The sequence below is a fragment of the Falco punctatus genome (assembly GCF_963210335.1).
Source record: "Falco punctatus genome assembly, chromosome: 6".
NCBI classification, from domain to species: domain Eukaryota; kingdom Metazoa; phylum Chordata; class Aves; order Falconiformes; family Falconidae; genus Falco; species Falco punctatus.
The window spans coordinates 35980050-35995518 of record NC_137585.1 but is presented as its reverse complement, the minus strand read 5'-3'; the positions used below and the strand labels follow the sequence as shown (position 1 = coordinate 35995518).

Below are 15469 nucleotides of genomic sequence, written 5' to 3'. Positions count from 1 at the left end.
CTCTTTATGCTGAAGGGAGAATGACCATCTGGATATGCAGTGGTAACTTTTGAGGGTATGACTGAATCATAACCCTTGTCATCAAATACTTCAGCATAAAAAGCTGAGTTAACTGCCTTGACTAGAGCTTTGACATTGTCACAGGATAAATAAGCAAATATACATATACTTTCTAAATATGCCTTCAGAGTGATACATGCACATGGGGCAGTATGAAAAGAAAGAACTTTTAACCCGACAAAGGTCACCTATTAAGCATGGATCAGAAACACTGAAATTACTAGAAGCTGTTCAAAAACCTAAGGAGTTGGCTGTAATTCATTTTAAGGCTCACCAACCTGGACATACTGAGGTCATACAAGGGAACTGATTGTAAGGTGGATGAAATAGCAAAGAGGGCAGCCAACAAAACAATAATGAGAACCTCGATTCCTCAAAACCTAGTGAGAACTGAACCGCCCAAATACAATGAAAAGGAGAATGAATTAGCTAAGATGCTAAAACACATAAGGACTTCAGATGGGTGGTGGGTAGCATCTACTGGACAGTGTTTTGTAACAGCTTCCATAATGTGGAAATTGCTACAGCAGACACATAAAGAAACTCATATGGAAGCAGATGTTATAATTGCAAGTGTTACAAGGTATGCAATAGGTCCAAACATGCAAAGCTATGCTGATGAAATAGTAAACCAACATTTAACATGTTGTAAAATAATCCTGAAGTGGAATTAAGACCTCCACCTGGAAAGGTAAAGAAAAGGGAATATTCTGGGGTAATACTGGCAGATGGATTTTTCTGAATTACCAAAATGCAGTAATTATAAATATCTTTTGGTATTGGTAAATAGCTTTTCATGATGGCCTGAAGCTTTTCATGCCAAACCAACAAAGCTCTAGGTAACAAACTATTAAATGAGATTATACCAAGATTTGAAGTTCCAAGTGGAAGTTCATCAAACAGAGACTCACATTTATAGCAGAAGTAATAGACAGTTTCTGCCCTTTCAGGAATAACATAGGATTTACATACACCTTGGAGACCCCAGTCTAGTGGGAAAGTAAATAGGATTAATAGGTCTTTAAAGAAAGAATTGGCTAAATTATGTCAAGAAACTAATTTAAAATGGATAGATGTTTCACCTATTGCTTTAATGAGAATCAGAATCACCCCAGAAGTTAGGAAAAGGTGAGCCCATCTGAAGTATTCTATGGAAGACTGTATGCTGTACATTGAACAGGAAAGGAAGACCAAACTAATACTTCTGGTGATTGGCAGCTAACTGAATATACTGTCTTTGGGGAAGACTCTTTCCTCATTGTTCTCTGTTGAATATACCTATACACCTGTACCATTGGACATGCTGGTGCATCCTTCCTGACTCAGAGATAAGTGTATCTGAGAACGTGGTTACATGAATCATTGAAAGAGAAGTAGAAAGGACCGTTCCAGATATTACTTATTACCTACACTGCTGTCAGGCTTGAAGGTATCCATGGAGGGATTCATCACAGCAGGTTTAAGCCATCTACTTTGCCAGAGTGGACTGTCAAGCAAGAAGGACCTTAACACTTGAAACTAACTTGAGAGTAATGAAGTTCTAGGTTGGGTCTCTTGCAATACTGCCAGGCAGCATGAAAGTTAACTAAAATAAGACACTATATAAATTTGGATTGTATACAGGGAGATCTGAGTTTGTTAACACTAATTCTTTGTAGATACTTGTTTAAACATGTTTTACCAATGTATAGAATTTTGCCTGTTATGTGGTATAGGAGAACTCATGGACACAGCATACTTATTTGAAAATTGTGGAAAGATCAATGAAGGTTATTAATAAGACACAGTATTGGGTATGTACCCATTTCCCTGAAAACACTCATAAAGGAATTCCTCTAGTTAGTATTGCTATTCCATTCAGGACTAATTGGAATAGCTTGCAGGTAAGACCAAAAATACACTAACTGGAACAAGACTGACCTCCAAACTTGGACAAATACTGAATCCACACCTGTCTGACATAAGGTGTATAAATAAAACCAAGACACACAAATAGAGCTCAGGTTATTTGTGGGGCACTACCCACATTGTGATTGGTCAACGCAGCTGACAAATCCGTCAGAATTAACTATGACTAAGTACTGGAACGTTCTGTTGGGGACTGGGTGGTATTGGATATATGGCAGTGTAGCACAAAAAGCTTTATGACCAAGACGGTCAGGCATTTGTACATTGGGAGAGATTTTTCCCCAATATAACTACAGCTGAGAAACTGGATAATAATCTGTTGTTAATAACTTACCTGTGGAACTATAGGCAAGTCAACCTCCCCCCCCCTTATAGGAAAACCCATTGGATTTCACACTTTTGCTAGGTGCATTATTCCTTGTTTGGGGGTTGCTGAATTGGAAAAAGCAATGAGAGGATAGCCAACGACACTACAAACGTCACAAAGGCTTTGCAGGAAGAAATTTCAGAAATAGCTCATATAGCTATGCAAAATAGAATGGCATTAGATACGATGTTGGCATCCCAGGGCAGAGTTTGCACTATTGTTAATACTAGTTGTTGTGAGTATGTGGACGGAAGTCGGAGAATTTCTACCGACATAAAACAGATTTGGAAACATACAAAAATGTTGCATGAGATCCAGAAAGATGGTACCTCTTTTGGATTTCAGGAAGTTTGGACTGACTAACATCCCAGTTACCTGACTTACACCTATGGATTAAAAAGTTAATTGTAATTATTGTACTCATGATTGCTATATTTGTATGCTTCCATGTTATATTATACTGTATCGTGAAGTGCTGTATTGCTGCAATTAAAGAGTAGTTCGGAGAGCGCAAGACTTATGTGATATATGAATATATACAAGTCCCAAAGGGTGAACATTTCCTAAATTTCAGAATTACCAAACTCTGATTTAGTTAAAACAGGAACACGCACAACTTTAGGTCAAGCTGACCCAACCTCTCAAGTTAAATGACTCACCCTCTCAAGTACCCACCATACCAAATTCTCAAAACTCATGAATGAAAGGACTTCTAATCAAGGGAGCAAATCATTGGAAACAAAGAACAGATAACAATAAGAACACCACTAATTATACAGAAAGAGAGAAGGTAAGCTGATAAGGTGCTGCAATACTCAGAAAATTAGTTGGAAGTATGACAAAGGTAATTGTGGTAGTGGGAGATCACGATCTGCAACTCAAATAGCGCCCCCCTCCCCCCAAAAGAGGGCAAACCCTTGCTTCGGGAGCACTCATAGTGGGTAAAAAACTTCAGCAGTGCTGTCTGAGGATGTGCGCTAATTTGCATTAGAAGCGAGAAACATCTAACCAATCCTGTGCATAAATGAAAATAAATATGTAATGTGCTACGCATATGCAAGTACTCTACCGTACATAATGTTTACCCTCGAGTAACTTGGTGTGCATGTTAGCAGGAAAGATCCCCCATGCACCCAGCACTGCAATAAATCAATGTCGGGTTTCTAAACTATCATTTGGTTTGGAGAGTTTTCCTGGTTACGATTTTTGTAACACCCTGAGACACTTCTCCACAAACTAATTTACTTTCCAACCAACAGGAAGCCTTTCTCAACTTGAATCTATTTTCTGCAATAAATGAATTGCCAAGGACAGGGAAAAGAAAGATGGTTTTTGAATATGGAAGAACCAGAGGAGTTAACTTCCAACAAAAGAGAAGATTATCGGCCAGTTTTGGTTGCTTCTCAGTGCACTCAAACAATTAAAAAGGCCAAGCAAAGGAAGTTATTGACAACCAACTTACTGTAACTACATAGTTTTAAAAGTGAGTGAAAACACCTATCTGTGCAGTAAAAATCCCACGTTTTTCCCCCTTTCAAGTATCATTCAGCAAAGTCAGAGCCATCAGAAACACAGGTAATGTTCTCCTAACCTTTTATTAAATAGAATAGAAACACTGAAAAACAACTGAAATGTGCACGCTCTTCATGCTGTCACCACACCAGCCACTGAAAGTGAATGAGCAGATCCTGAAGCACACGAACATTTATCCAAGCAAAAAGCACAGTTATATAAAAAAACCCCCACCTTTATTTAAGCTTTAATATCTCACTTTGTTTTGAAGGGCAATAGGAAATACATGAGCTGTGCCTGTATAAAATCACCACAAAAAAAGACAATGTAAGGGTTAGAGGAATTTAGTATTAAGACAGTATCCATCTTTAAAAACTCCCAATGTGAGAAAGTTTTCAAAAATATGAAATATTGACTTGTTTTTTTCAATGCCAATGAAAATTGGTCTGTATTTTGATGAACAGTTCCATACAAGTACTGTGGCTCAGTATTTTTTCATTCCTGTTCTCAAATAAAGACTCATCTGCATCTCCAATTGCAAAAATAGACAATCGGTATAATGCAAATAAAATCTGACAAGGCAGAAGCTTAGCTGTTTGACAAACAGAGCAAGTTAGAAAGCTAATTTGAAACAAATTCTTCTCAGAACCCAATTTAATACGGAAGGATATGAATTTAAATTACAATGGCTGTAATAGTAAAACTTCCTGTGTGGACACCCATTTGTGCCAAAGTGCTCTTTTTTTAGCTTCTTACTTAGAAGCAGTTTAAGCTGAACTTAAATAAAACAAAAAAAACTAAACAAGAATTTCAGAAAAAGCATGTGCCCAGCACAGAGTTAAATTGCTATGTTTACAGCAATATAAGAATATCATTATAATCACACAATCACATCTGGGAAAAATCTCAACATGTAAGAATTCTAGAGGGGGTCACAAAGAAGAATATTAAAACCCACAAAAGTAGCTGACAATGTTGTAAAGCAACTATTTCATGCAACATGTATTATGGCCTTCTGAGAGTTATTTTCAGCCACTTCAAGTCAAGGATGGATCATAATCCATTTTGCAGTGAAGAATATTTCTGAATCTATAGGAAGCTGGGGTAAGGGGACACATTCTCTTCCTCTATCATGGGGGCAAATTTTTTTTCGTCAAAACCTCATATTAATACTTTCTCTAGGTTTTATATTAAAGACATTGCTCCTCAAACTAGTTGCATCCACTAATATTAATTTTTGGTTTCTTAAGTCACAGTGTGCAAGCAACAGAATCCTCAGACATTTGAAGTAGCACTGCACTGTATTAGTAAAGAAAGTACGTATAGGCAATTAAACCTTCTACAAAAATCTAACTTCTGGAAAAACTTTTAAATCACAAAGTTATGGTACTGCTGTATAAAAAGCAGATTCTACTGTCAGCTGTAATGAGAAAATAAAGCGCACTCCATGGCATTTCAAATGTCTCCAGAAAGACTTACCAGACTTTTTCTAAAGATCCAACATAGATCCCAGGAGAGAAGTAAAAGGTCTTCATACATACAAGCTAAGAGCTGGACAACCTGTGTGTCTTCAGCCACACACAGCTCCTAAGACATCCAAGTTTATAACTAGACTGTGCTGACACAAGGTACCTGGGTAATTTATATCTCTTGGCTGCAAGAAGCAGTAAGACAAGAGGGCCTACTCCCGTTAACATTGGTGGATCACCTTAGGGCCAAAGCATGTTTAGTAGACTGACAAGGCCCTGGAGAGTTACTTTATCTCCTAGAGGTGAACCCCATTCCTACCATGTGTGTGAGAGCCATGAGATTTTTGCAGAGCTCACAGGGCCAGGAAAGCCAGTAATGACTGCCTTAGAGCAGCCCAGATGTTTCTCAACTCTGATCATGTGCAGACTTAATAGACCAGTCTTAAAACAAGAATGCCGGCATACAGCATTTCAAACATTTAGTTTCTTGATTTAAAAATCATACTTTCAATTTAACTTGTGAAACTTTCTCAAAAGTCTACTTCTGCCACACAAAACAGTGGAGAACTGCAAGGCATGACCAATGTTTGCTGTAAGAAAAAAAAAAAAAAAAAAAAAAGACTCAAGTGGAAAAAAACCCTGCAACCCTAGGATACAGGATGATCAGAGGAACAGGAAGAAGCATTTTCAACTAGCAAAATAGAGGCCAGAATCTAAAAGTCTCTAAACTGAAAATAAAGTTAACAGTATTTATAAAAACTATGTTCTTTGTAGACCACTAGCAAATCAAATAGCATCAAATAAAATTCTGCTAATGCAGAACAAACTTCACTACTGAAAAAAATGAATACACTACTAAAAAACCCTTTGTCAGGCTGTTGTTCACTATAGTATTTTTTTAATGCTGTCAAGAGCTATGAGGAAATCATAAAAATTAAGTTCATGTAAAAACATTAATGACTTCTACTTCACTGCTCATTTATACAGTATTAGCATATCACCTTTTGCCTAACCTTCTGTCAAGCTATCTAAAATTATCAACTATTTGTTTTGCAACTTTGTTTCTTATCCTTTTATCCGCTAATTAGCTTTTCAGCCTTCAATCTTCTGCCCAACGGGGTCAAACTATATTGACTACCAGTTTATACTTTACACACTTACTCTGACCGCTGTCCTATATAGCATGCAGTGTGACTGCTGCCTTATAGTACCTGCCATTTCTCCACAGGCCTAAAAGCTAAACTGGGTAAGAGCTACTTTCAGATCATTTTACCCTTTTAAATAGATAAAGTTTTTAAACAGTGGAAGTCTCAGAACATCAGTTTTCTTCCCAGATTTTTTCACAGAGAAACTATTGTGTTTTTTCTAATCCACAGACATTAAATCAGGAAATACATGCAAGATATCCGATTTCAGAACTACTAAAGCTGGCAAGGCCCAGAAATGCAATCCGTACTGACTAGCTGAAACTGGAAAAGGTCATCTCCATAGCTCACTACATGGTAAACACGGAGAACATCCAAACTCCAACCACAACCCTTACACTGATGAGAACTTAAAAACCTCAGAACATTCCCCTACAACATGATGCAAACCATAAGTGCAAAACCAACCTCTCCATCTTACTGCTATAAGGCAAAGGGAAAAATTACTTAATGTACTCACTGCCTATTGCTCTAAAGGAGAAAAAATAAAACCACCACATCTTTGCAGCAAAGCATGCTTACTTCTCTAGAAAGGAAAAAAAAAAAGTGCAACACAAAGAGGGTATGAACAGTAAAGCAGAGAAATGTAAGGAAGCATAAGAGTTTTACTATCCACTGAAAGTTACAGGGAACAGCAATCAGAATTATCTCGATTACTATTACCCTAGTCACCTCACAAGCAGAAATACCAACAGGCAACTAGTTGTCTGACAGTGACAGCTGGACCAACTACTAAAAAGTGCCCCTATTTTTATTAGCAGACAGTAGCAGAAAGTTTAGTTTAGATTCACAGGAAATCAAAACAAATTTCTTCAGTCCCTATTCCACACACTGTTTGCTGAAAGAACAAGTAAACTTCACATATATAATATATCTGAAAAGGGAGAAAGACAGTAAATGTTAAGCTAAGGAAGACTATCAGCAAGGATCCATGTCTTATTCTACCACATCTGGTCAAACAATTTGAGCAAACTAAGTGTTTGCTCAAAATCTCTGTGCTAAATTCTTACTATTAGAACTGAAAACTGACATCTTGCTATTGTCTCCCCAAGCTAATATAATGTTCCACCAGTAAAATTTCTGAAATTGCAACAAATAGATCTTTAAAAGCAATTCCAGAGATAAATCAGGCAAACACATTTTATAAGCACTGAGGTGACAGAAAACTTAACTTAAAAACAAACAATGCCAGTTCTTCATAATGATGCATTTACTAATCCAGAAACTATACACAGAAAAACTGGCTGAGCGAAAAATAAAATGGAATAATAAAAAGTTGAATAGCTATAAGCTGTAAGGTACACTGTAAGTAGAAGTATCACAGAATTTGTAAATATTCAGTATAGACAGAACCTGTGAATCTAATAGCAGCACTACAGAGCAATTACTGAGGAAAGCCATCACAAAGAAGCTGGAAAATAACTGTTAATCGCTATTACTATTATTGCACAAACCAAACACTATCTACGTATAAAAAGACATTCTGAGAAAATAAACACGATAATGGCAATAAATGACACGAACAAGAGACTGCATCCAGCCATTCTGCAGAAAATGGAGAATAAAGTAACCGAACCATTAAGCAAACTATTAATAAACTCATTCAAGTCAATAACTAAGCTCCTCAGATTTATTCTATGATCTCCAGTTCCTACTGCTTAATTGTAAATCCAGTCTCTTCTGCAAGCAGAAAGACACCAGCTTTACTGGAGGAAATACCCCAACAAAAAACCTCACTCAAGAATTCAAAGAGAACAAACCCCATTCGAACATATTTTCAAATATCTTATTCTATAGCAGTCCTCCAATTCTTTCCACCATTCTGGACGCAGCTATTCATGCCACTGTTACAGATGCAGCTATCTCTATATGTGATGTATATTATACATTAGTTCCGCAAAACTAACTTATTTCTAATTTCCTACTTCCTACAACAGGAGACAGATCTAAGGTAAAATACACTACCTCAGAAGTATGCAAAACTCTCTCCTGAAGTTCTCTCCTCCTCAAGTCATCCTCAAACATCATATTTTAATGATCAAACACTCACCACCAAACAGAGGCATGACATACATTCTACCCAAATGTTTCACTGGACTACTCAGTCACACAATCTCTGGTAGATGAAGTTTGTTTGGGTTGGTTTTTCTTTTATTCAGTTTCAAGATTTTTATTTCCCAACATTTGAGCTTATTATTTAAAGGAAAGCTCAGATTTCCAGCTAAATTTGCAGCTATACAGAAATTGCAGTAACACACTAATTCATAATCAAGAGACACTGACTGGTTTATCATTACATTAAATATTTTTTCCCCCAGTACTTCCACGCTACAGGATTGCAGTGATTCCTTTTACTAAGTATCCCGATAAGAACATTATAAGAAAACAGAAACCAAGTTCACAAGAGTAGTACAACCATTTGAATTCTAGCAATTGTGCTGAAACTTCTGAGCTAATGCTCTACATATGTAGTTTTACATAAAATCGTATATTCATAAAACATTTACATGCAATATAGCTAACCAAGATGAAAGCAAAAGGTGTAATGATAACATCATCTAGTTTCTATGAAAAAAAAAAAAAAGTGCCTGCACCTTGTGCCCCCAGAACTTCACAGCAGAAAAGCTAACAGACATTTTTTTGTGTTTTACTACCACTCTGGGCTCTATTCCCCCTTCCCCAGCCTCAACTTTTTGAAGGGTGACTTCTTTGCTGCAGATTTTTCTTATTAGAAGAATTATTAAAAGCATTAAAAGAATACTTTTACCTCCTGCTTAGTTAAACACAGGTAGAAGAGTCACCCTGACAAACCACTCCCTGAGGTACATCTACATGGCTGTCCCTACACTAACCGTGGATCATGTAGGAAAACTTGACTTTATCTTTAAATTCAGGACCTCAGGTAACACAGCCGATGACAGCAAGCTTCTCAACAGCACACATATTCCAAGGAATTTGTACCATTACAGAGTCACCACAGGAGAGGAGGGAATCGTTGAGCCACTTCAGCTTAGCCAAACTAACTACAAAGCTGTTTGTATTTGTGCACATAGTTAACAACCCTGCGAATCTAAGGTATTACCTCCACAGCATTTGTAGCAGAAACTAAACCCCAGATCATCTGGATGGCATTTCCCAGTAATACTGTCAAGTAGAACAGACCTTTCAAATACAGAGCTACACAACCCCCAAAGATCTACTTGCTATTTGTCAGGAAAATTTACTAGGTTTAGAGGATGAAAATGTGACACTGAAACCTAACAAATAATGATTACAAAAAAATAATTATGGATTGTGAACAGAAAAAGAAACTGGTTAACTTTGTTGAGAGGTATCTTAACAGATATTCTTCAGGTTAGTAAAATGTTAAACACGGAAAAATGACATATCGCTTGCAATAGTAAGCATGTCTAGCTAGGAAAAGACTTTGCTGAAACCTAGTTTTATTCAACAAGCCTCTGCTGTATCCTGTAGCAGACACTCCTACGTGCACGAAGCAGATTTGAGCTTGCAAGATACCATGCTACAAGCAGCGTTATCCACAGCCAGTGAAGTGTCTCCAGAAACAAACATTCGCTCATTTTGCTACAACAGCTGGGGAAACTTTTTTTTTCCGCCTGGGACACACCTCTGAGCACGGTCACTCCCTCCCACCCACATACACACATTTCAACTAGCATCATGTTCAACACATCCAGTGCGGTTTGTAGTGGTATCAACGTAACCACAGGACTGTCCCCACACCACACAAAAGCACTCTTCCCCCCAGCCACAAAAAGGCTCCTCTGGGTCTTTCCGCCGTTGCACATTTTGCCCGGCCTGGGCGAGCCGGCGGCTCTTCCCCGGGCTCGGCAGCCAGCCGAGCGCACGGCGCTGCGCGCCACGGCGCCGGGCAGCGGAGCGGCCTCAGGGCGGCCCGCGCGTCCCGCCGGGGCCCTGTCGGGAAAACCGGAGGGGGCGGCGGGGGGACCCTCGGGGGCGGCGGGGCGCAGCCGCGGCGCGCGACGGTCGCACGTGAGGCGGGCGGTGGGGAGGGGGCGGCGCAAGCCCGACTCTGCCCCGGGACAGGCGCTGCCGGGGTGGAGGAGGGGGGAGCAGCAGGCAGCCCCGGCGCCGTTGGGGCAGCGCCCTTGAGCCGCCGCTCGGGGCCCCTCCCGCCGGCCCGGCCCCCCCCCCCTCCCCTCCCCCCCCCCAAGGCACCGCAGCTGGGGGACGGGGGAGGGGGCGAGCGCGGCCGGCGCCAAAGGCCCCCTCACTGGCGACGCGAGGGTCCTGAAGGCGGGAAGGGCCCTGAGGGAGGCCCGCGGCCCGCCCGCCCGCCCTCCGCCTGGGGAAGGGGGGGTGATGGGGGGGCCTGTCCTGCACTCACCGCTGAGGCGCCGCCGCGGTGCGCTGAGCCCCCTTCTTCTCAGTGCCGGGGGCGGCTCCACCCGTCCGCGAAACACGAAGCCAGGAAACAAACGCGAAGAAGCTGCGAAAAACGCCCCCCCCGCTACCAAAAAACCCCACCGAAAAAAAAAAAAAAAAAAAAAAAAAAACTTTCCTCGCCGCCGTCTCCCTCCCCCGAGGAGCACGAACCCAAACACACCGAGACACGCCCCCGCACCGCCCCTCGCGCCGCCCATTGGACGGCGCCCCGCCGACCCCTATGCTGATTGGCCACCCCTCTTGCTCGTCTTCTCCCTCCGCTCACCTTTCCGCCCCTACACGCTGCCTATTGGGAAGAGCCTCGGAGATCTCTCCGCCCATTAGCCACGGCTCACGTCAATCACAGCAGAACACCCGCCTCTCAACGCGTCTAATTGGGCTGTCGAGTCACTACAGCTTCACTGATTCGCTGCACTGGCTGACTGTCATCAGTTAAAATTGCCCCCTTAGCAACCCTCACTAGCTCCCACCCCTTCTTCCTTTCTGCCAGTTGGCTGCGAGATTTGCGCCTTAAATGGGGCACCAGCTCGCCCGCCCCTACTTGCCCCGTACGGATTGGGTTGAGGGTCGCACCCTCGGACACCATTGGAAAAGGGATGTGCCCGTTACACCGTAGCGGTGCGAAGATCCGCCCACCGAGCTGCTCTCCTTGGCGGCCTCTTCGCGGCGACGTTGGGGCCCTTCTCAGCCGAAGCGGGAGGGGAGGCTACGTCAGGGTGCCTACTTCACTTGCCGACCCCAAGGGCGGGGCACTGTGACGGGCACACGTGATACCGAATCCGGCCGCGGTTGTCGCCGCTCTGCGGCACCAAGCGCCCCCGCCGCGGGACGGCAACAACGCCACACTCCCTACCGACCCCAACGACATTTACCACTTGCCCCGCCCCTCCCTTCACGGGCATGCCCGCCCTGAAGCAACTATTGGGCAGGGAAGATGTCGGTCGTGCTGCTCACTAGGCCATTGGCGGGACGCCGGCGCCTCCGCAGCCAACTGGCAGCCGCCCCCGATGTCAGCCGCCGGATGACACAGCAACCGTAGGCATTGGGGTGGCCGCGTGGGGGAGGGGAGGGGAACGAGGTGCCTTTGATTGGTTGATTTCACTGTCTGTCTTTCTGGAGAGCGGAGGTGGGGCGGGAAGGGAGGTGATGGGCGGGGCGAGCGGGTGGGCGGGGCGGGGCGATGTGCGTGCTCTGCCGGGCCCCACGTGGCCCGCGCAGTTGCGCGCGTGACGGGGCCGGGCGAGGCCGTGAAGGGAAAGGGGGGACGGTGCGGTCAAGGTGGCCCATGGCGGCAGCACGGCTGGCCCCTGCGCCCCGCCGACTGTGCCCCCGTCTCTCTCCGCACACGGGCGGGAGCGCAGCGCAGTGGGCTGTGAGGAGGGGGATTTGTGGCCCATTTCTCTCCTGCCAGCCTCCATGTTTCATCAGGCCTTGCCCTCAGCTGCGGAGGCTGGTCCCTGGTGGCATCAGGGCAACCCGGGGGTGGCCAGTGGTCCCTGCGCTCCCCTCACTACTCAGCCCACGCGTGTTTTATGGGTGGAATCTGGGGTTCATTAGGGGCTGAGAGGAGCTTGGCTGTCGGCTTTCATGAAGCGGCATTGTTCCCTTCATGTTTTTGTGGGCTGGCTGCGCGTTCCTTTGGAACAGGGCCTGAGGCTTTGCAGGCTGCGGCGCTCCAGGCGGCTCGGTCTGAAATACCTACAGTCCTTTCACTTTGCAGACTTCTCTGCGCTGAATATGACTTACAATTTTCAGATGGAAGCTGTGAATAGCAATCGGAAAACCTGTGAAAATTGCTTTTGCAGTGACTACAATATAATTTGTCAATGTAATTGTTAAAAATAAACGCTGATCTTCCGTATCTATGGAGTGGGCTGATCCAGAAGCAGGGCTGTGGGGCTGGGCAGGTGGACACTGAGGCAGGAGCTGGCCTGGGGACACTTTCCTGGGTGGCAACAGTGAGCCAGGGGTGAGGGGAGGCACTGCTGGCCCTGGGGCTGGAAGGGTCTGGAGAGCAGGCACGGGGCAGCGCTGCTCGATTTCAGGCAGGGAAGGAAGAAAATGTGAGATGAATAAGCAGGACCCACGTGGGACAAAGGTGGGTTTAGCATTAGCAGAGCAGAAGAGCATGGCCAGAGGAGCATGGAAGTCACTGAAACTGACGGGGAGAGAAAACACTGAGGGTATACAAGGAATAACAAGAAGCATGTGGAGGATAAACTAGGAGGAGTGAGAGGGTATCCTTGCTTTTATCAAATTTCTATGCTCATTCTCTTCCTTATTCTCCAGTATTTTTGAAGGCTGCTGTTACCTTAATGGCCGTCACTTCCTGATCTCACCCAGGGCTGCATGCCAGTGTACAATGTTTTAATTTGATCTTCTCCAGAGAATCCTATTACAGCCTGATCAACAGAATGTGGGGCTGTTGAAAATACTGTTTTGGTGAAGAGAGAACTATAGAGATGTGATGTGCCTGTCTCATTAGTGAACAGGTCTATGGGTGTTCAGTGAAAACACAGTCTGTCTTGGAAGAGCCATAGAGCCCTTCATAGGTTAGTCATCACCAGGAGGGACAGCTGCCAGCACAGCAAAAAATGTGCTGCTGGCAATGACAGTAGACAAGATCCATGTGAACTCGGGCTGCACAAGTCAGTAAACAGCGGTGAATCTTTTGATGGCTTCCCCATTCAGTAATGGTAATTGATTTTTACATTGATTGGTGGAGGAAAGAGCCCCATAATACAAATAAGACTTTATACTGGGTATATACAGACTTGTAACTGTAGTGTTTTAAGGAATGCAAAAGGCACTGTATAAATCAATACTAAACAGTAGTACAAATTGGAGATGCATCTCACCTCTGTTCCTCATGGTTTATTCACTGGGTAGGAGCTGTCTATGGCCACATGTATTTTTCTTGGTGTAAGCAGAAATCACTTGTATAATAAGAGTACAGGTTGCACGCACTGGGAGAGAAGGGTATGTCCAAGATGCTGGTTGTTTTTGCCATAAATAAAAAAAAAAAAAAAAAAAAAGAGTAATTCCCTGTTCACATTTCCTTTCCCCTTACTGGTGTTGTTTTGCAGGTTTTCCTTGATATGTTTTGCTCAGGGTTTTGGCACACTTGTAGTGGGACATGGAAAGCAAGGTGAAGCAATATGATTTATTTTGCATAAGCCTAGAAAACCAGAAATTTTCATTTCAGAGGAGCCAAAGATACCACACTCCATTGTCCCTGTAGTTTCACGCTATAAAACAAATTTGAACTGTAGAAAGCAATCAGATTTTGTTGGTTTGAAATGATAACAGATGACTCAAAAGTTCCCACCCGGGTTCATCTGTGGTTTTGGGGGGATCGCAGCTCCCACGATAGTTTCTGGCTCTCATAAAGTCCAAACACGTGCAAAATCGTTCTTCCTACTTTTTCATACCTCCCCCATTGCCACTTCTGTCCGAAAAATGGGACCAAGTTGGCTGGTGAAATTGCATTTTTTCATCCACTGGATGTCAGTGTTACACCATTGCTGCGGTGCATTCCCAGGTGCTGGGAAAGATTGGGCTTCATTGAGGTGAGGACACTTGGAAGATCTTTGTGGTGGACAAGTGATGTGAAAAACCATTGAATCTCAGAGGAATGGGCTTGCTGTGGCATGAACGTGCTACCCCTTTGGCTTCTGCAGAAGCAAGCTGGGACCCTGCCTGCAAACGTCTTAAAGTCTCCAGCCTCACAGGGACAGGCACACTTCAGTGTTGGAGTCAATTCCACAACCTTTTGACTACTCCAACCTCATCTCATTATGCCATGAAAATACATGGCCTCTTTAAAAAAAAATAAAAAATTACTTGAGATATCAGAGAGACAAATAATGCTGCACCTGTCAAGGATGTAGTACAGGGAGAGGCTGTGTGAAGGGACTTCTCTAAACAAACAAGGAGTGCTGCCAGGCTGGGACATTTCCGAATGCAGGAATGAGAGGGGACAAAAGACTAGAAGCAGCTGTGGTATTTGGAGTTGAAAGTCAGGGGTTTTTAGGTCTGACACTGGTTTATTATTTCCAGCAGTGCCATAAAATCTTTTTTATAGGCTTGCTAAGTTTTTTTAATTAATGTACCTGAATGAACTCTGGATAGTTGTCACTAAAAGCTACTGATACTGAAAACCAGTTTTTGTTATTCCTGTCTTTTTTCTGCTTCAGATGCTTTAAGCAGCAGCTACCTATCTAGTGGGCACAGAAAGTAACTGGTTAGTTACCTGTATTGCGATAGGTTACTTTTTGGAAAGCCACAGTAAAGTGCATGCTGATGCTCTTTATGGTGCATTATATTCAAGTGTTTTGATATAGAATGTGGCATTTAACATGATGCAGTGCTGAACATTATCTATGATTGAGATGCAAGCAGCACTGGGAAAGATAGCTGTTGTTAAAAAGATGATTTGTAAAAAAATAATAAAAGAATTGATATTCTGTTGTTCTATATTAAGACAGGCTGAGGAGGTTATTTATTCTCTTGCTTACTTC

General features: G+C 43.0%; 1 protein-coding gene across 5 annotated transcripts in view; it reads right to left on the bottom strand.

Moving 5' to 3' along the window:
- The window catches only part of TNRC6B (trinucleotide repeat containing adaptor 6B), a 146072-nt gene extending 134822 nt beyond the window's left edge, over positions 1 to 11250 (bottom strand). For 3 of the 5 annotated variants that reach the window (XM_080392999.1, XM_080392987.1, XM_080393000.1), the window contains exon 1: positions 10891 to 10954. Coding sequence is in view for 2 of the 5 variants with exons in the window: in XM_080392986.1 (XP_080249112.1) it covers positions 10891 to 11146 (256 nt within the window). In the remaining 3 variants the exon portion in view is untranslated. Of the gene's footprint in view, positions 1 to 10890 lie in introns of all 5 variants that reach the window. The other 2 variants (XM_080392986.1, XM_080392994.1) reach the window with 1 other exon arrangement.
- Between the last annotated feature and the right edge of the window lie 4219 nt (positions 11251 to 15469).